Source organism: Sardina pilchardus, chromosome 7 (genome assembly GCF_963854185.1).
Source record: "Sardina pilchardus chromosome 7, fSarPil1.1, whole genome shotgun sequence".
Taxonomy (NCBI): Eukaryota; Metazoa; Chordata; class Actinopteri; order Clupeiformes; family Clupeidae; genus Sardina; species Sardina pilchardus.
Genome location: NC_085000.1, coordinates 22,655,119 through 22,676,388, shown reverse-complemented (window position 1 = coordinate 22,676,388; position 21,270 = coordinate 22,655,119). Strand labels below are relative to the sequence as shown.

General features: G+C 40.6%; 3 protein-coding genes across 4 annotated transcripts in view; all 3 read left to right on the top strand.

Annotated features, from left to right (window-relative positions):
• The first annotated feature begins 4,720 nt into the window (after positions 1 to 4,720).
• On the top strand, positions 4,721 to 5,548 carry LOC134088089 (transcription factor HES-2-like). Its single transcript, XM_062542019.1, has 3 exons — positions 4,721 to 4,906; positions 5,026 to 5,113; positions 5,226 to 5,548. The coding sequence occupies exons 1-3, from the start codon at positions 4,721 to 4,723 to the stop codon at positions 5,546 to 5,548; spliced, it is 597 nt and encodes a 198-aa protein (XP_062398003.1).
• Positions 5,549 to 16,112: 10,564 nt separating this feature from the next.
• On the top strand, positions 16,113 to 17,028 carry LOC134088088 (transcription factor HES-2-like). The gene is made up of 4 exons (XM_062542018.1): positions 16,113 to 16,202; positions 16,315 to 16,410; positions 16,522 to 16,609; positions 16,721 to 17,028. Exons 1-4 carry the CDS (start codon positions 16,113 to 16,115, stop codon positions 17,026 to 17,028), a joined length of 582 nt encoding a protein of 193 aa, XP_062398002.1.
• A 1,963-nt stretch (positions 17,029 to 18,991) lies between these two features.
• The window catches only part of acot7 (acyl-CoA thioesterase 7), an 89,611-nt gene continuing 87,332 nt past the window's right edge, over positions 18,992 to 21,270 (top strand). The window contains exon 1 of one of the 2 annotated variants that reach the window (XM_062541336.1): positions 18,992 to 19,267. In XM_062541336.1, coding sequence (XP_062397320.1) covers positions 19,218 to 19,267 — 50 coding nt within the window. In that variant the 5' untranslated portion in view covers positions 18,992 to 19,217. The remainder of the gene's footprint in view (positions 19,268 to 21,270) is intronic. The other variant, XM_062541337.1, reaches the window with a different exon arrangement.

Below are 21,270 nucleotides of genomic sequence, written 5' to 3'. Positions count from 1 at the left end.
GTCTGCGTTGATGTAGGGCTGTAGGTAATGATTTCAAGGAAGTGGTCCCTTTTAAGGCTGTTAATGAGTTAGAGATTCACAATGTTTTACCATACTGTGTTTGAGTTGCATTATGCAGAAGGCAGACGCGCCACCTTGCTGACGTGGTACTGTCTCTTGGGCGTCAAAAATACGCAAATTCTGTCGGGACCCAGTTACATTTCTTTTCGGTGACAGATGTTTTCTTTCACGAGAGCGTTGTTTGGGCTTGGGAAGCTGTTTACCGATTTTGGGCTTTCACCTTGGCACGATGGTGCTGGAACAGCTGGGCACCGCAGTAGAAGTATCATCGCCTGATTGTGATGACCTGTGGCGAATATTTGACAGCTTTTCAGCCAAGTCTGTAGCCTATGCCAATATTCATTTGTTCCAGCTATAAGTTCGCATCATCGCATGGCTATCTATCCTTACTTTAATTCTTTGGACAACTTTGTATGTTAGAGGATATACCTTTGACACGCTCACATGCCAGTTTCTGAAATGAGAATTTTTGTACAGTATAGATGCAGAATGTCATATGCAAGATTATCATATGCAAAGCAGTCACTCGTGTTTACTTATGTATTAACTTTGGATGAGGCTGTTTCATCAATGCCATCAAAGTTGCTCTCAGAATGAATGTATGTGATGGTTAGAGTAGAGTATACCAAGGTGTTACACTGATTATCATCCGTTGAATCTACACATTTAAGAATAATGTTGAGATTTCCCCCAAAAGTCATAAAACACTATTTCATGAATATAACTTTCTATTCAGTGCAGAATACTGTTGGCCATATCAAAGCTCCATTGGTAATTGCAAAGGGCTACTACATGTGATTCACCTGACATGTGTTGTTCACATAGGCTCTTTATGTTTGCATTCAAAGAAAATGTCTTCATACATGCTCAACAATGAAATGGTTGTAAGAATTCATCAATCCAGACGCTTTTGTGGCTGAAATATTGTATGAAATGTGGAAGCTTTTGTTTTCCTTGTTGTGTGGATACACATTTTGTTGTGGCAGATCTACAATACAATCAGATCTGTGTTTGATGTTTTGCTTGATACATGCTTTACGCATGTATATTTCAAGATCATGTGTGTTACCTATCCATTATGGTGTCACCATTGCTTTCAGATTCTTTAATCTGCTGTCCTAAACTGTCAACTGTTACTTCTTCCTTCACTATGAAGTCTCACTATAAAGATCAATGGCTTTTCAACCTCCTAAATCTCTTTGCTTTCTTCTTGTAAGAGGTTTCTTTTATAACTTCCGCAATACACATGTATCTTTTGTTGGTGACTGATTTCAAAAGAGGACTTTTTTTCATCTATTTTTCAAACCATTCACAGGATTTAATCTTCACAGGGAGTCCTTCAGGATGTGTAATGGCCCCAATATTGTTCTATGTACACAGCTGCTAAATGTGGTTTTATATTCTGTTTGACTCTTGTAAGATGTTTTGCCTACATCCATTCAGTGAATACTGACTCATGTGACTCAATATTACACTCCCCTGTGGTATAAGGGTAAGAACTGATCCATCACTATGTTTATCAGCAGATAAAACACCTGGATGACCTGGATAACTATCCTGTGTATCTACTCACTTTGGACAAAGGCGTCTGCTAAGCAACATAACCAACCATAACCATCTAACTTTTCATAAATGGAGAGGTTGTTCATCTTTGAAATCTGTACCACCACGATACAAAGTCATCTAAACTTGTTTGACCATTTTGTCCATGCAAAGTGTTTTTTATTATAAAAGGATTTACACAACAACACCACACGCACACACACACACACACACACACACACACGCACGCACGCACACGCACATGCACACACACTGAGATATGGCAATAATATGTGCCAGTGACTGAACTCCAACAAGATAAACTATACATGTTTTGTAGATTGGTGTCCAACAATGAAATACAGTCATTTTACACGTGAAAGAAGGGAAGACAGGATTTAAGTTCATGATATATGACAGGTTGACAAAGTATACAAAGTATTCTGAATCTAAAACTAAGCTGCTGTATTTCAGGGGTTTAGTGAAGTGGAAATCCTTGATCCTTGGGATAATGGGACTACATAGAATGTTTAGATGATACGAGGCAACATGACAGCTAGGTTGTTTGAAAAACGGATCGGAGACTAATTTGGATTTTTCTGTAGAAAAGAATAGCCAAATATGCTTCCGAGTAGCCTAGACAAAACGAAGGAGGAAAGGCCATGCTACCCTAGCAGTTTCAGCGCAGGGAAGGCGATCTCGGACGGAGAGGCCCCTGTGGAGTTCTCCGCTTCGCTGACTCTGACCCCATCTGCGCTGAGATGTTGGCTCGTGCCGGTCTCATGCCGTTTGTTGAGGGACATTGAAAGGACCAAAGAAGTAAACTAACTTCGAGACATATTTTTCTCTGTATCTTCTGTTTCGGGAATTTTCAGATGACACGGTATAATAGGGCGATTTCAGCATGGTGTTTATTATTTCTGACTTTCTTATTTTTGCTTGCTTTAGACAGTGACCTTTATAAATATAGGATCTCATAAATAGGTCTACGGCTTGGTGCGAAACAAAAAACAAAAAAAAATCATGTAGTCGTTGAGGCTTAGGCGATTTCTTGGTAATCATGACTGACACTAACAAGATGTGGGGCTTTCAGAGTTCACCATGCTGTCCTCCACAATGTCTGTGTCTTTACTTCTACCTTTAAAGTGTACATTCTTAAACAAAGAGACTTTGTTCAGCCCGCTGGCGCAGATGGGAACCCACGCTGGAGATGTAGACAAAGACTGCTCCAACCGAAATCATTCTTTGACTTTTTTTTCTGGATTCAAATCTCCTTCCCAGCGATGGGGCTGTGGTCGACAGTTAATTTGGGGCCCCATGGGACAAGAGAACGCGTGCTAGATGCACAGCACCACTAGACGATCACATTTGAGCATCAGCAAAATGGTGCTATGCATGCGCATTTGTAGGCTAGTTGTATTTCAAATGTATAGTCTTTGAAAGTGTTCCTCTGAGCATGCATTAATTTGAAACAAGGTCATATGTTTATTTATATACAGTATATATATATAAAAAACGTAAAATAGTATTGTGCCTCATCCTTCCTAATGTGCTGTTTTCCTTAGTATAGAACAAAAGAACAAAAAACTGTTGATTCATAAAATGTCCAGATTATAGCGAATACGCGTTGGAGGCTAATGGCCCTGGGAAAGAGCGTTGGCTGGAATGTTATACCGTTGGAAACCCAGTGTGCAGTTTAATACCCTTTTTTTCTCTCCCAGCCCCCCATTCCAGATGGGGGAGTGACATCTGAAGTACACACAAGCAAATCATAACTAATGATGGCGCAAGAGTCGGACAGAAGCAACGGGGAGTGGTGCAAAATGAGACCAGGACGTGAGCAGCAATGGGGGAGGGGTTGGTATGGTGGCGAAGTGGTTTGCGTGACATCCATCCATCTGTTGGACATTCATGGCTCGTGCCGCGCGCGTGAGTTCAACATCGATTTGAAAGGCAAATGCTGTCATGGGTTCATGGGGTAACTCTAGTCCCCATATAACTTTAGTCAACTATGTCCATCATTCACACCATACAATTAAAATAACGTAGAGCAATTCAGAGTGTGGAATATGAAATCATATATGATGTTGGCATAAATTCCAAGTTTGAAAGGGCTCACATTACATTATAAATAAACCATAAAGTGGATAACAAAACAAACAGATCTGAATATTTAACAGAAGACGTTTGGCACTGAACAGACCCCCACCCCCGCCGCTTTGCTGTTGCAAAGACCCTCCCCCCCATTTCAATAGTGCCCATAGTCCACAGGTGAATGTAGGCGAGATGCGCAGCGCAGGCGGGTAGCATGAATTTGGAATTTACAAGCAGGTGTTAATCCATACATAGCGTGGCTTGGGAGGCTTTAATACAAGCATCGTTATTATTTGCAAAGCAAGCACGAAGGACCCCCTCCTCCCACCCATCCAAACCAAGTTTATGACCAGGCCTACGCTTTCCAGCCCTACAGCTTTGCATGAAGACAAAGAAGGCGATATGCCTCGCAAAGATAAACTAACATATATAATATATAACATACAACAGCTACAGTCCCACATTTAACCTATCGAAAAACTTTTTGAGAACGGGAAGTATAGGCTATATTGTTGAGTTGTATATCTGTTATAAGAATATTTTATTAAACGCTAAGTTTATAAAACTAACTAACAATGGTGTAAATAAAACAATAAGCTACACTGAATGTATATATCTATAAGGACAATTAATGGAATCAATTAATTAGCATTACGTCAACCTAGGCCCACATGGGGAATATGCAGTGTCATTTCTGAAATACACTTCTAAGAACTGAAAAAAAAGTATGAAACTATCAAGGTCTTCTACTCTTAATCTCCCATCCTAACCATCATTTGTAGTTAATCACCGGCGCATGCCACTGGTGGACGCGTCAATATCACAACATGTACTTAACAGATGGCAGAGTTAGTATCGGCGGGGTCCCCTCCCAGAGGTATTCCTCTGTGCGTCGAAAGTGGAACACAATAGACCTTGGACCCTCCCTCCACGCCACGGTCCACTATAAAGAGCGCAGCCTTGCCCCTCAGCTTCATTCCAGCTCTGACTCTCTAACTGAGCACACGATCTCTAAAGAAAGACCATGGCTCCCAACATGATTATCGAAGCTGCCCAAACGTTCGGCTCCGGCTCGACCGTGGCCCAGCGCAAAGAGGCCAGTGAAATGAGAAGAACTCTCAAACCTCTGATGGAGAAAAAGAGGCGCGCACGCATCAATGACAGCCTGAATCACTTGAAGACTCTCATTCTCCCGCTCGTTGGCAAAGATGTAAGTATTTATGAGAATCCGTTTTAATCTTAAATGCTGAATACTTAAATACTGAATGGGAAATGTCATGCTTTCCGGAAAGTCAGAAACTAATGTTTTGTGCTTTTCTATTTTTTCAGAATTGCCGCTACTCCAAATTGGAAAAAGCTGACATCCTTGAAATGACCGTTAGATTCCTCAGTGATCTTCCCTCCTCTCCTGTCAAAGGTATGTTCATTTCACATATGATTTAAACATAAATTGTCCTGTATTTTCTTAAACATTTATCGTGATTTAACTGGAATTGTGGTACTAATGATTCTTATTATTTTTTCGATAGGTTCAACTGACAGTTACAAAGATGGCTACAAAGCTTGTCTCCAGCGCGTCTCAACGCTGCTCCCTCAAACCAGTCTCGATAAAGACGCCTGCCATCGGGTGAACGACTTCATCAACAAGTCCATGCCCGCAGTGGCCCCAACGTGTCAAAACTGTTGCGGACAGACCTCCAAGATGCTACCACAAATCCAAGAGAAAATTCAGAGCATCAAGTCTGCAGCGAAACTAGCTCAGAGCCAGACCAGCAACATTGTCGCTCCCCTCGCCAACTGCGCACAGCCTGCGCAACAGGCAATTGCTGCCAACATGTGGAGACCTTGGTAGAGGCAGCTAGGAGAAGACTCTGTATTTATTTTGTACATAGGTGTATTTGACATGTTGTTAAATGTTATATTTATTTTTCGTGGACACACACGATTGCAATGTCTTAAAAGACGCCTGCTGTAGAGATTAACTGTAAAAATACGTGTTTCGCAATATTTTTGGCATACAGATTACTGTACTTATACTTACAGATTCTAGCCAAATGCACAGATCAATGCCTGTTCCGTTTGTGAACGTTAATGCAATCCTCTTTGGGGTTTCAAAGAAAATGGGTTGAACACAACACAATTGTAAACCCCACGGGTTATAATGTTTTTTTTTATGAGGTTTGCACGTTTGACTTAAGTATATTTGGTCTGTGCAAAGACGAAGCATGTAAACACTGTGTGTTAAAGCAATAATGCTACACTGAAACTGTTTTTGTAAATGTCAAATCGCAATATGTTGAGAAACTAAATGACTCAATAAAACATTTTGATTTGAAAACTTGTTGGTACATGTGGCATTAATTTTTGAATGTAGAAATGGTGTGATCAAGTCAAGTTTTCCAGAGGTTTTAACGGTCAGAATATTCTCTGACCCATCTTTCACATATAGGCCTAGTGGGGTTTTTGCATAAAAGAGAGGGAACTGCACACAAAGAGACAAAGGAACACTGCCAGTCTATTGTATGCTTAACCAATCGTCTAATTGTTGAAGTTTAACTGTCTGGACAGCTACATCTGAGAGTTTAACGACCAATATTACCATGAACCGAAAAATATTAGGCCTAACACTCAAAATTGAAATGCAGCCTTACGATTCTGGCATTTCATAGCAAGAGTTAGAGGTGTATTTTGCCTGACTTGCTGGTACATTTGCTTGTCAAGTGTGGAATTCTTGAATATGAATTCCATTCTGCAGCACAGTCCTGAACAAATAGCAAAATAACACCATCAAAGAGTCATGGAAACAATACTTGTGTTGTGCTTATCTCACTATAAAAGCAATAATGCGGAGTCCTCTTTAGTGAACTACTCCTTATAAGCACAAGCAGTTGTAAAGTGAACCCACTGAAACTTGCTCTGTGGTATACTGAACATACTGGCCTAATTCAAATGTCAGGCGAAGAGCATAGTTTAAAACGTACCATGAGCAAGATCCTATATGCACAAAGACTGGTGGAACAGCTCAGTACTCCCACACATCACATGACACCACAGTTCATGCAGTCAGTATTTTGCACTGAGTTTGCACATTGTGCAGCACTGAAATTAGGGCCCACCATATTTAACAGTCTGAAGTGTGATCCACAGTACCCAGGTAACACAGCACGGATGTATGTATGTTCAATTACACGCACTTAGATGTTGGCTTTTTGTTTGTTGTTGGATCAGAGGTTTTTTTTCTTTTACAATAACCATTGTGAAAAATACACACGAATAGATCATTGCATATCAAAAGAAAAACTAATATACTTTCAATCAAGTGAATTCCTTACTGGCCAGAATAAAATAAAAAAAAGTCTACACAGCCATGATTTAAGCGTGGGTGAACTTCATTAGCGTCCAGTTAGCAACTAGTCTAAGATAAAAGACATATTCAGTGATCCTTGATCATCAAGCTAAAACACAATACACAATCCAGATTTGTGCAAAGCTCTTTGATGATCAGCAGCCGCAGGAGGACAGACGGTGTTACCTCATAGGTGGCATGCCAGTTTCCACAAAGCCAAAAATCCTGTATGTGATTTTTTGCAAACTGGCTCCTTCTATCAGCAGCTGAGTATTAAGATGTTCCTTGTGTTACAGATAGACCTCCGGTATGAAAACAGTGACCTTTTGTATGCACTGCACATACAAACAGGGTTGTGGTGGAGGCTAAACACAAGTAGATGCTGTTTATTTCAGACAAAACTGAAATAATGTTTATTTGACATTTCAGAAACAGGTTTATCCACTGCGTATTACAGTTTATCCACCCCTCAAAACAGTTTACTCGCCAATTGCAACTTTTAATATGCACTGTATTATCCACATTCATAATATGTACACTCATCAACACTCGAGGAACCATTTAACACCATGGTATTGTTACAAACACTGGACAATAACCTCCAACATCATCAAACATGTTCTGAGTGCCCTTTAAAAAAATAAATAAATAAATAAAACAAATCCGAGACTGCATGGCACTGTCTACCGTGATCACAGAATTCATAGTATTCATAGAATTCCTCTAATTTCACCACTACACTCCTACATACAAATATGCACCTCACGTCCTTGATTAGTACACTATTAAAATATGTTCTCCAAACGTCCATGTCCTGGGACACAAAGACTTGGGCTTTAAGTCACAAGTTTCATTCTTGAATAAATTCAAACTAATGCTTAGGGCATGTACAATGAACTATGAACATGAATGAATATGTTTATTTTCACTGAGTAAATCTATGGAAAATGTATGGAATACACCTTTCCCTTTTGGGATGTTAGACATTCTTAACTCTGTCACATCACTGTTTGGTCCTGAAAGGGACATTTCATTAATTTGTATTCAGCAGTTAAATCTTTGTTCAATAAAACGTTCAATTAACCATTCATTAACAATGTTCAGTGGTTAAGGCTTCCGAAAGCATGAGGCAGGGTAAACATTTGCAAATCGATTCTCATTGTGAGAAGCTTTCATATAGAAAGAAGATGATCTCGCCAGGGCCCATGGCTAAAGCAAACCAAACACTGAAAGCAAATTTAGACCCATAACAGTGATCAATAGCAAACAGCACAGTCAAGCAGGTGCCAGGGCCAAATGAATAAACATTAACCGCAGTATATAGGCTATGTGTCTTTATGCCATGGGTTGACAAAAACACTACCCCAAAGAACACACACACAATCGGCCCAAACACCCTGTCCAGCCACCACTCATTCAGCGCTCATGGTGTCAGGACTGGGAGGGTAATGAGACACAATTGTAGCAGAGGTCTCCATGTCCCCGGTCATCCCATTTACTGAGGAAGCCCTGTCCACTAATCACCACTAAAATGAGGCGGCAATTAGGCTCAGTAACCTATGACATGTCCAGGTTAACCTTCATTGGCCTCAGTGTCTGGGGCTGGGCACACGACAACAACGGGAGGAAAAGTTCTGAATCCACCGAAAAGCGTAAAAAAAGTTCTTTATCTTGCATAACCATGCTACAACTTAGTCGACAATTAGACAACGTTAAGTGTCTAAGCATGACACACTGATACAAGATAAATGATGTCATCATTTGGCCCAGGGCAATATAAGGGTTGTGTTTTCAAATTTTACATTCTGGAGCCCCTTTTCAAGTCCCAATTTTTGCAGTTTTCCCTGTTTGTGGATGGACAAGCATATACGCTCACAGTACATTTTATTAGGTACGCCTTAGTAACTGGCTGGCCTTATTTCTTTGTGGCATAGATTCAACAATGTCCTGGAAACATTCCTCAGAGATTTTGGCTTATATTGACATGATAGGATCACACAGGCTTCAAATCCATGATGTGAATCTCTTGTTCTACATTCTCGCAAAGCTGCTCTGTTGGATTTATATGGCTATTGTAGAGGTGATTTGAGTACAGTGAACTCATTGTTATGTTTAAGAAACCATTTTGAGATGATTCAAGCTTTGTGAATTGGTGCATTATCCTACTATCTCCTGGAAGTAGTCGTCAGAAGATGGGTACACTGGATGATCCCATAAAGGGATGGACATGCTCAGCAACAATACTCAGGCTTTGGCATTTAAACAACACTCAACTGCCATAAGTGTGCCAAAAGACCTCCCCACACCATTACAACGATGTTACAAGACAGAATGGATCCATGATTTCATGTTGTTTAGGCCACATTCAGACCCTTCCATCCGAAAGTCGGAGCGTAAATCGAGAATCATAAGACCAGGCAACATTTTTCCAATCTTGTATTCCCGGTGTGGTTTTCTTGCTGCCGTCGCCCATCTGCTTCAAGGTTTGACTTTCTTCCTCATTTTGATGCTTGGTTTGACCTTGAGCAGATCATTCTAGGCCATCTCTACATGCCTAAATGCATTAAGTGTCTGCCATTTTATTGGTTGATCATTTATATGTAACAGTAATGAGCAGGCGTACCTAAGAATATGCTAAGGTGTGTTGGCATTATTTTTTTTCCCAGAAATCCAATCCTTCCGATGCATTTAAGTGACTGCAGGTGAACAACTTTATAGCGAGCATACATATCAGAGTCGCTCCAGTCCTGCCAAGCACTATGATCACACGATGATCCTTAAGAGGTTGATCAGAATAGCAACGGTGAATTCACTATGCATGATATACTGTCAAAGTAGATCATTTTGGAATCAAAAATATCAAAAGACTTTAGACTCACACAACACGTCCCGGAACATTTAAAAATGCTTGGATGTTCCTTCACTGATCATAATCATATCATATAAACAATCATATAATAAACTAAGCTATGATAACTTGGTCCTAAGTTCTGTTTAAAAGTTGACTCCTGGAGAAGACCATGTAAGCATCTTCCATATGGCCTTCCTAAATCTAAACCGGAATCAACACTAAACACTGCTGTGGAATATTAGGATTATGGACGGCTCAAAGCTGGATATCTGTAGTGATACGCTATTTGATTTTGTGTCAGTTTATCAATTTATCTTTTCCATCATGCTGGTCATTTATCCCCCCAAAAAAAGGAACCTCATGCAGTTTTCAGAACTGAAAAGAGTATATACAGAGATTTATACAGAGTATATACAGACATTTCTTTCTTTGCCCAATTTACCAGTTTTATAAAGCCCAGTAGTTGAGCTGTTAAGGATCAGAACCACGCTATGTCCTCTATTTACCAAACCTGGGCACCAGTGAATGGTGCGACAATGGGAACAAGTCCGGTGAAACTGACGTTGAAACAGTGAAAGAGCAAAGTGAAAGGCTGCATTGTACGCCGGGTGAAAGCAAGAGGCCAAGAGAGTCCAGACAGAAACCCTGGCTTTCAGCCGAATAAAACAAGACAACAAAGAAGCTGCCCCCCCCCCCCTCCACACACACACACACACACACACACACGACACACACACACCCATCACCTCCTCGAACAGCTTCCCCACCCCCAACACTGAGAGGAGAGAAGAGAAGAGAGAGGGAAAAGAGGCTACTGCGCTCCCTGGCCGATCTCTCTCCCTCCCCATCCCCCACATGTCACTGGCCACTACAGGGTGTATAGCCCTAGAGAAGGAGTCCAAAAAGGCAGATATCTTGATCAATTCAGTCAGCCAAATGGATTCGGTCAGTGTCTCTTGATATATCTGCCAAACTTTGATGATTAATTTGTCATACTTAAGAGGTTTTGGGTAACACTTTATATGAACATATATTCAAAAACACATAAAACTACATTCATAGAGTTATAAACTGTTCATACATTTCCTTTCCAGCTTTTGTCACAACGCATTATAACGTTTCTTTGATCTCGTCAATCTTTGAAATGAAGCTTTATAGCAAACTCTGTTAATTCACCATACCCTTATATAGGCAAGGTGTATTTTATCATGCAATGATCATCCTCTATTAAATGAATTTGTTCTTCTCCCATCTGGACAGAGGTATAGGCTACCAAGGGCAAGGTGCAATAGATAAGTTTTCTTTTGTCCCTAGTGCAATTACTACACTTAACCAACACAAAATCATTCATGACACTTAAGTGCCACCCAAACATATTCACTACATTTGTACTTGTGTCTTATGTGTGTTATTTTTAACAACTGATGCCAACCAAATTTCCCCTAGTGGGACAATAACTAAATATAACAATTATATATAAACCATACCTCTTCACTAATTGTCTGTGATGGTACCTTATAGCATTTAAATAGCTATTATGTCAACATCTTACTTTACATATTATGGACGAAGGGCCCGCAACTCTTAATTAGTTGAGCACTAGATGGAAATGGAGAAATATAAACAAGGCACATCTATCAGGAGCACTTGCCTGAAACCATAGAAGGCTGTATATAAAGTCTGTTTGGTGAAATGCTTTATGAATGGTTTATAACCCATTATGTATCTATATTGTATTATGAATACTGGATTCATAAAAAAGTGTTACCAGATTAATTTCAACAATGTCTTTCAGGCCCTAGAATACAGTTGAATTCTAGTCATACTCATATATGACTTCAATAAAAAACAGTCTCTGAGGATCACACGCCAGGGCCACTACAGTCTTCAGTGAGCTCACTTTGTGTCCTTGTCGACTAAGTGTTTGGAAGTGCAATGCCTTCTCATATGTAATAAGTTAACACACCACAAGCAACAGCTGAGAGTTTCACTTTATAATAAACTGAACACAGGTATAGGGCAAAAATATTCAAACAGTTGAGAAGGGAGCATTAAGACACAGTTATCTTGGAGCTGCTAGGATGTGTTGTTGACATACTGACATACTGTATTACGATACGATTTGGTGGATCAATAATAAATGTGTGTCTTCATCACACATTTCACAGAAGGTTTAAGCAAACATAATTTAAGCTTGTGAAAGTATCTCAGAGATGTTTTAGCTTTAATTTAAGCAGTTGTTGGAGCTCCTCTTTGCTCCTGAGTGGACAAGCTCTTGCTTTTTTTGGAAGCTTGCCAAGGATATGCATTTAGTTTTGCAGCCTAGCTTATTGAACAGGATATAACCCACCTCCCTGATAAACTGAAATGCATTCATACATCTATAGCATACTGCTACATCTCCAACTATACTGTAGTTTAATGCTTTGATGGAATACAGGTAGGATTAGAATAGTGTCGTTGTAGTTACATTGATACACTGTCCACATTTCACAGTATTTAATGAACAGCACCTACATTAAGCCTGTCAGGTGTGAGGGAGTGTGCATTGTGGCAGCATCATGGACTTTCCACCATGCCACTTATATCCATGTTCTTGAACAAATGCAGCAATTTGTTGTCAGTGAAGCTGCTAAATATCATGCAGCTTGCTTGCTTCTGTACACATAAATGTGATACAACACAATATTGACCAACACCATGCACACATCACTTCAACTACACTGACTATAAGCTTACATTGTGTAAATAAGTGTGTGATACCAAAACAAACAAAAAAAATGCTATGTATGATCCATGGAAATGGCTAATAGTGCCTAAATCTTCATTTAATTCTAGACATAGCTGTAAGGAAAACATTTACAATAGGCTATATACAGAGTTTGTGATGTTGCAACATGAAACTATGCTGTTGGACAATGATCTTTTCAAAATGTATACCTAAACATAACATCTCGACAGTAGTTTGCAAGTCATCCATAGTTTGATCTCAACTGCTTGCATCGAGACTTTTTGGGAAGTTCATATTTTCACTTTGGAGAAGGGTGTGTTCATGCATCCAAATAGAACGAAATTCAACAAACGCGAACCCAACGCCTGTCTCTCGATATTGGTCTTTGACTCTTTGATATGATGTGTGAAATGAGAATTATCTATTAATCCACTTGATCTTGAAATTGCTTTCATTCATTGTTTGTTTGTTGATTGGGACCCCAAACTTTGTGGATTGCGCAAGGCAGTTCTTTGAAGATCAAATACATGCAAAGTCACAATAAGTGAACTGCGTATTAAAGACGTAGAAACTCGTTTGAATCAAAGTGATGCTCAAAGCAACACCGCCGCGTGTCAAAACATACCACACCTAAACTTAGTACAGTAGTAGTAGAACATACACACAGCTAAAGTTAAGTAATTGTAAATACAGAAATAGCTGTGCGTAAAATATATTGGATCATTTGAAGGAACGATACAAATGTCCTCGAACTGAAACACCTGTTGCGAGAACAGACGCATTTGCAGTCAGGCTTTGATCTCTGTTGATGCATGGTTTATCCCAAACAATGAATGTAATCCACTTTACCCTTTGATTTACAAATGATCATTATTGTAAGTGTAAAATAGTTCATGTATCAAAACAAATATGCTATATATAACCATCTGCTTCAGCTATGATATTCGTTCCCTGCAAGAATAAAGGTCCAAATAGTTTCAGTAGCCTACACTAGATTGATTTCTTGACATTCATCTTGTTATTAAAGGGGATCGCTTCTATCTTAATAAGGGCGATAGACTCCAGCAGGCAACTGGCAGCAGGAATGATATGTTTGCAATTCCTAGCTATTTTGTAGTTTATAGACATCGAACATTCAATTTTGGGTTATTTTTCGTTGGTGACTACACCATCAGTTGCGCAACCTTATAGTAGGCCTACCTCATCTATAGTATTTCAAAATGAATGCTTATGTGCACTTTTGTCAATAAACAATAGCAAATGTCTAACAAAAAACACAATTAGCAAAGTGTTTAAATGAGTGCACGTGGTTGTTAACAGAAAAAACATTATGCAAAAAGAAACGCATTTCAGGAAATAAGTTGGTGATGGGGTATTGTTCAATTGAATGAGGAATTAAAAAATATTTGAATTAGGAAAACAAATAGAGCTCACTGCTAAACAAAAAATTCTGATCAACAACATACATAACCCCAGCATAGTGTCTATTCCCACGCACTGAGAAGTTAGACAAAGGGTTTCTGTGCTGTAATGGTCTGCCACAGATGGGAACCCCACGCTAAATATGTTTTTTAGGACAAAGGGGAGTCTAACCGTACGCGTTGCAAAAATGTTCCTGATTCTAGACCTCCAATACGGTCTGCAATGGACGCATAGCATAGTTTAATATGGCCCTTGGGGACTCGCGGGGCGCGTGCTGGGCACGTATCAGTTACCGCGCCCTTGCTTTGTTCCAGTGTCACACAGCGCTCGCTTGTGGTCGGTCAGTTCCATCGTCATGATCACAATCTACTAAGATGTACACAGAAGAAGAACACATTTGTTCATTGAATCAATTAAACATCTAAATATTAAATAATTAAAATACATGAATTCTGGCGCGTATATTAGTGAAATTGTGATTGGGGGAATGGATAGCTGTTTTTTGTTGCTTTGCTGGTGTTGTTGTTGTTGTTGGTCTGTATTCACACAACATATGGCCAGAGTATAAACATATACATAGCATCTCTAAAGCAACATACCCCAAACTGCTGACGTAAAACGAGGCAAGCCAAAGTTCTAAGCCAATGATACGCGTCAAAACAAACTAAGGGGCACTCTTTTGTATTATTCAGAAGCGACCAAAGGCCATCGGCTGCCGCTGGACGCAAACAAGGACGATGCTGACGCTAAATACGTATTGGCATTATGTTTTCGAAAACCTGCTGTATAGAGAAAGAGGAGAGGAGAGCAAACGACGGGATGAGATATGGAAAGGGAGGGGTGGAGTTGTAGAAGGTGTGGGCTAACAGACGCGCCCATCTGGCCCCGTTCCCCATGGCGCGTGCGGGTCGCGTGTGTCCCATAGGGAGGCAACGACAAGCCTGTCACATAATTTAGATGCGAGTAAAACTGGGAACCAAGAGTCAAACAAAAGTCGGATTCAAATGTGTTTCACAACTGCTAAGGTTCATGTTTTAAACGTTTACGCACACAGCCGAGACGCAGTCAAATTGAAGGTAATGCCACAAAACAAACAAACAAACAAAAAAATCCCGCCTTTAAACGCTTTCAGCGAAACAGTAAAACACTATATTTGATTGCAAAGCCTGAGGGGGTAGAGATTTGACAAATTTGTTGCCATGGTTACATGCCTGAAAGGAGTTTGACCCAAGCCAAACTTTGGCCGCGCCTCCACCCCCACCATGGTCCAATCTTTACGCCACAGGTGAAGGGCTGACGACACGAGGGTGCTGTGTGAGGGTGCTGTTGTTGATCAGAAATTACAGGCAGATGTTTGATGAAATGTAGCGTGGCTTGGGGATCTGTCTCCTGAGTTAAATTATACATGGTTATTCCCAAACAATCTATAAGCTCCACCTATCCCAAACATTGAAACTACCCCCACCCCCAATCTTTAGGTCCCAACAAGGGATTGAAGATATTGTATTTTATATCAACATAAAAACAAACAAAACTAGAAAACAAACCATAATGTTTTGGAACGTTGTAGTAAATTAATGCGCACAAAGCATTATGCGCTATTGCGCACGTACATGTGTTGGATAGGGACATGTCTTTAAATATATTTATACATTTTAATAAACGTAATAAATACTTTTTTGGACTATTGTCCTTAAAAAACGGTTATAGATTCGAATTAGTCGTAATTTCAGTTGCAAAGTTTGGTTATCGTGCTCTGGTGCATGGTGGAGACATAACCATTTCAGATTAAATATTTGTTTGTCAAAGTTTAAATACCAAAAATTATTAGTCTAGTCACTATAGGGTACTAGGGTAACTCATTAACAGATGGTTATCATCTTTGGAACGCTGTCTATTGTTGTGGACACCTCAGTTCCTCACTCCAAACGCTTACCCGGGCGCGTGGGGGGCGTCACCATGACGCACAGGACCAAGATATAAGGCGCGCTCCAGCAACAGAGAGGACACTTCAGCTCCCTTGAACCTTGGTAGCACATCTCTCCTCATACTCTCTAGATCTCATAATGACTCCAAGCACGACCTCCGAAACGGCCCCGTCTCATTCTCCGAGACAAACAGTGGCCATGAGGAAAGAAGCACTTGAATTGCGAAAGGTGAGAATCGTGAAGAGCCTTGAAGGACCAGTCTAATTTATCCAGACTTCTGCGTTGTATGTCTGTGGTTTGTAGCATGTTGACCTAAACGTTGTTCTTGTTTTCTTTGTAGACGCTGAAACCGTTGATGGAAAAGAGAAGGCGCGCTCGCATCAATGACAGCCTAAACCAACTGAAGGCGCTGATTCTTCCCCTAACAGGAAAAGACGTAAGTGTAACCTGAAATGTGTTAGTGCAAATCAGTTATGAACTGCATCAGATTGTGAAAATAAGCATTCAAAGAATGGTGGTCTAATCTATGATTCATTTTGAATTTCAGAATTGTCGCTACTCCAAGCTCGAAAAAGCCGATATCTTGGAGATGACCGTGAGATTCCTCAAGGAAATCCCAGCCTCTTCACCTAAAGGTAAATGTCGTTCTATGTCTCCTTCTATGTCTCATCAAATGCTTTTACAACTTCACTCTAACTCAAACAAACAGAACATCTTAATTAATGAAATTCTCATTTCTATTTTAGATCAGACTGAGAGCTTCAATGAAGGCTACAAAGCGTGCCTCCAGCGCGTTTCCACGCTGATCCCCAAAGCAAACCTGGACAAAGAGGCCAGCCAGCGGGTCAACAACTTCATCAGGCAATCTGTGCCTGTTGCAGCCTGTCAGAACTGTTGTCCCCAGAGCTCAAGGATGCTCCCGCAAATTCAGCAGAGACTGAGCAACAAGCCATCAGTCCCGACCGGCGACATCCAAGTCATCATCGCTCCCATCCCCAGTCGACCACAGCCTGCACAGCAGCCAGCCAATGCCTGCATGTGGAGACCTTGGTAGAAAACGAAACGGGAGAGCGATCCCTTTTGTAAAATATGTAAATAGTTTGCACATATTTATATGGATAGACACTTTGTGTTGTCCCTTTGAACGTTACTGATGAACTGGAATTCATCGTGATAAGCCCATAGTTTGGGATCAGTATTATATACTCGTGTAACTTAGCCTCTACCAATTGCGTTGTAATCGGGCTGGTTCTAAACCAATATTGTACTTAATACCTTTAAGGTTATTTCTTATTTCTACAAACGAATATTTAGTCCTCCTTGGGGGTTAAATGATAAGTGGCTGTAGAAAACGCCAATGTAAAACCCCAGGGGTTGTTCAATGTTTTATATTTGCACGATGGACCTCAGTATTCTGGGTCTGTGCAGAGTAATATGTAAGCACATTGTGTTACAAAATCTAAATTCTCCTTTATGAGAGTGAAACGTGTTGTTTCGGCATTTATTGTTATGCTGATATGAATTTTAATAAAATTTATGGGCAACACACTTCTGTCTTCCGACCTTCTTTCTAACCTGCTTGCATGCGTTATGACAGTGTAAGATGGCCTATTTCAGTCATCGGGATTATAGGTGTAACCATGTCATTGTGATTTCTTTCGGGGTGTCCTATTTTTGTCGAAGCTATTGAGCATCTAATTCCCCACAAAAACCGTTATGTACCGTCATTGTCTGGAGTCACGCTTGGGTTGAACAGCTGGAATTACGCGCAAAAGCGTCCGGAGAGTCAATCAGTTATCAGGTCTTTGTCTCCCTCTGCAGGTCAACTCCAGTATTGAGGGTTGCTCAGCATGACTTGATGACTCTACTAATATAAAATCATATAAAACTTTTCATTTTTGAGCACTTTAAAGTTGTAGCAATTGTAGGCAATGTGATGTGACATATGTGACATATAAGCCTATATTTGTATGTTACTCCCCAAGCTTTTCGTTAAAAAGGTTATAAAAACATAGGCTAAGGTGCAGTGTGATATTTCAGACCCCTTTGGATGTCCACTGTTTAAAATGTTCATTGTGTAGAGTAGACACGCCTCTTGGTAAAATGTAGATAGCGCGCATAGAGTCATAGCAAATGTCAAGACTGGGCTAGGCTACCTATTGCAGGCTATAAAACCCATGCGGCGACACTGAGTGCGTTTACATGGACATTAATATTCCGAATATGGACCTTATTCTGAATATTGACAATATTCAGGATAAGGTGTTTACATGAGTTATTAAAAGAATACTCCGTTCATATTCCCGTTTACATGACACGCAGCATACTCTGATTAATGAAAGTTCTAACGTGCCTTCCCTGAATGTTTCCATAGTAACTTTATCACTAGCTATGCTGCCACATAGCCTACTGTAGGCCTATCTAATGCCGTCTAACGTATTTCTTCCTCGCTTCAAAGTGTAGCCTACCTTCTTCTTCATTCTCGACATCTTTTCTGAGGCTCCGCTTATAAATAACTTTGAAAAGTTTGCCGGCAGAAGTTCTATTTCGTTTCTTTTACTGTCGCGACAGAAAAATACCATGGGCCGTCAAACAGATTGTTGTTATTTGCCATAATGCTGTGTTTAATTGTCGCGAAATACCGTGCATATTCCAATAGAACGTCATTATTCCGAATAAGGTGTTTACATGACTAGAGTGCACCTAAATAACCAGAATATGATCGGAATACTCCACCTATTTCATTCCGGTTATGCTTATTCCGAAAATGACCTTATTCTGGTTAAGGCAATCGGAAAATGATGTTTACATGGGAGTATCTTATTCTGAATATGGTCTTAACCAGGTTAATATCGGAATATTAATGTCCATGTAAACGCACTCACTGAGTCACTGAGCCTATTCCATCGAATATTTGGGGTTATTTAAAATGTCTCACGTGACAGTATAGATTAAAAGTTATACTGGGATGATTCTGGTCGCCTGCGTTAAGAACACACTTTAAACAACATTCTGTTTATATTCAAGATAAACTGACTGACCATTTTGAACGGCGCGTTTTGTTTACGTTGGCAAGGCAAAGGTTTAGGGCCAAATCGATTCATTCTTAAAAAAAACCAATTCGCTTCAACAAGGAAACCCGACTGCTGCTCTCCTGCGTCCGCCTGAGCCAATCCGCTGTGTGTCAGCTGCACCGGGAGCCTCTAACCAAGACGTGCCGCAGCTCCACATACACCGGCCAGCATGTCTGCTGCAAAATCATCGTCCACTTCGCCGTCTATTCAGATATGCCGGTAAGAATAAGACGTCAGTTCGTGATTATTTTATGCACAGGTAGCCTACCAGGCAGTTAATATTCAGTGTGATGTCCGCGCCATCGGGTTGCTAGCTTATCATGTAACGTTACCAAATGATCGGATAATCTGCAGCTTTCACTATAGGGACTTTGGTCCCCTCTATGTACATACATTTGAGTTTGTACAATAGCAAGACAGTAAGGTAACACAGGCCTTGCTCTCAAGGACATTTCAGATGGAATCCAAAGGCTGATAGGCTACCTGATAAGGACCGGATGCCGGTTAGGCGACATTTCGATGGGGAACCGTGAATGTCGCATGTCGTATGTGATGACCTCAACTATGATGCTGGCACGGGTAAATCGCGATGCGTGAGAGCAAACAAGGGCATCCAGGGGTCAAAATAACTTTGGATAGAGAACCTCCTAAAGTTGTGTTCTATTTACACAAATTGTGTTGTAAATACACGTGATTAGCCGTTAGCCATCATAGCGGAAGACATGCATGTTAATTCCATGTAGCCTAACGTTACTGTATGCATCCTCATCGGAGATGAAACTACACGCGGCTTAAAGCTGCTGCGTTAACGAAAAGAACCTGTGTTTGTCTGTGCGATGTATTCTGGATATGTTTACTCTCTCCAATAGCAATTCTTTACAGAGGGTAATCATTTAATCAGCCTTGCTGTATCGTCGTTGAAAATGACCACCACTGCTTTTTTCCACGGTTCTCTGCCTCAGCGATTTCCTGCCCTGCCTTCAGCGGTTTCCCCCTACCGGGCTATAATCTATATTGCACACGCTGACCCGCAGACAGCCTAGGCTACTTGCACGAAAGGTTCTCAGTGCGCTCGTTTGTTTCTCGGCAGAGCGGCTGTGTAATGGCATCTGTTTCTATCTGCCCCCTACATATTCAGCCAAACACTGAATATATTGTTTCCCTCTTAATACAAATGTTGCACACACACACACACACACACACACACACACACACACACACACACACAGTATCTTCTTTATCGTAATGTGCTTATTCATGAAGTGCAACACTCAACCGGGTCCTTATAGACAAGAATTACGACAGCGGCAGGTTCAAGTCATAGACCATTTAAGGTTCAATTCATGGGTTTCATCAGGTCCCTTTCCTCAGGTGTGTTAATAAAGCACCATGCTACATTTACAATCTATGTGCTTGAATTTCTATGCGGAAAGTGACCTCATGGAACCTCAGAAGTAGACTGCCTGCTTCCAATAATAGGAATGTATTATAATACTGTAATACTATTTAATCATTCTGGTAATCTTGTAAAGCATTATTGTTGCAGAACAACTTATAGTTACTTAGTTTACAGGGCATGTTTCTCAAACAGGACCTTGCGAAGTTGAGCTGCTCTGTGAAAAGGCCACGCTGCTTGGGTAGGAAAGGTTTTTCTTTGTTGATTTGTGCCATCGCTGAGGGGCTGTTGTGATCAAGGCATGAACTGATTCAGGCTCTTTCAGTACAGCTTTGGTGAATGCACTGTACATGATGGCCTACTTCAGTGTAGGCTACCGTCACACCGGTGTGTTTGGAATGTTGGAAAATGAACATTCTAAAGAATGTCTGGGTTCATTGAATTCTACATAGAATTTTAGAACGTTGAATTGTTGCGGAATGGAATCTTGGGTTAGAATGTTCAAAACCCACCCTTTTAAAGGTTAAACCAGCTGAGATTCAGTGGGACTTGTGTTTGCTCCCATGGTTGTTGTGGTTTAGGCCTAGCTTTGATTTTTTTCCTTTTTGTGTGCGAGTCATGCTATGTCACTGTTTACTCAGGCTAAGGTCAAGAGTTTACTCTTAATCGGCTGATCAAGAGAACTCTGTTTATAAACGGCCATCCAACACCTCAGCTAGACATAGACTATTTGGCCTGGCCTCAGTGATGTACAGTGGGACTTTAGCTTTTAGTGGTGTAGGTGCCTGGTCAGGGCAGTAAAGGCCAGTGAGAGGAGTGGACTTAT

Excerpts from the sequence above, each read along its gene's own strand:
- LOC134088088 (XM_062542018.1), top strand. The coding sequence starts at position 16,113 with ATGACTCCAAGCACGACCTCCGAAACGGCCCCGTCTCATTCTCCGAGA. Across the intron at positions 16,203-16,314 it reads AAGCACTTGAATTGCGAAAG|ACGCTGAAACCGTTGATGGA; the intron begins GTGAGAATCGTG and ends TTTTCTTTGTAG. Across the intron at positions 16,610-16,720 it reads CCCAGCCTCTTCACCTAAAG|ATCAGACTGAGAGCTTCAAT; the intron begins GTAAATGTCGTT and ends TTTCTATTTTAG.
- LOC134088089 (XM_062542019.1), top strand. The coding sequence starts at position 4,721 with ATGGCTCCCAACATGATTATCGAAGCTGCCCAAACGTTCGGCTCCGGC. Across the intron at positions 4,907-5,025 it reads TCCCGCTCGTTGGCAAAGAT|AATTGCCGCTACTCCAAATT; the intron begins GTAAGTATTTAT and ends CTATTTTTTCAG. Across the intron at positions 5,114-5,225 it reads TCCCTCCTCTCCTGTCAAAG|GTTCAACTGACAGTTACAAA; the intron begins GTATGTTCATTT and ends TTTTTTCGATAG.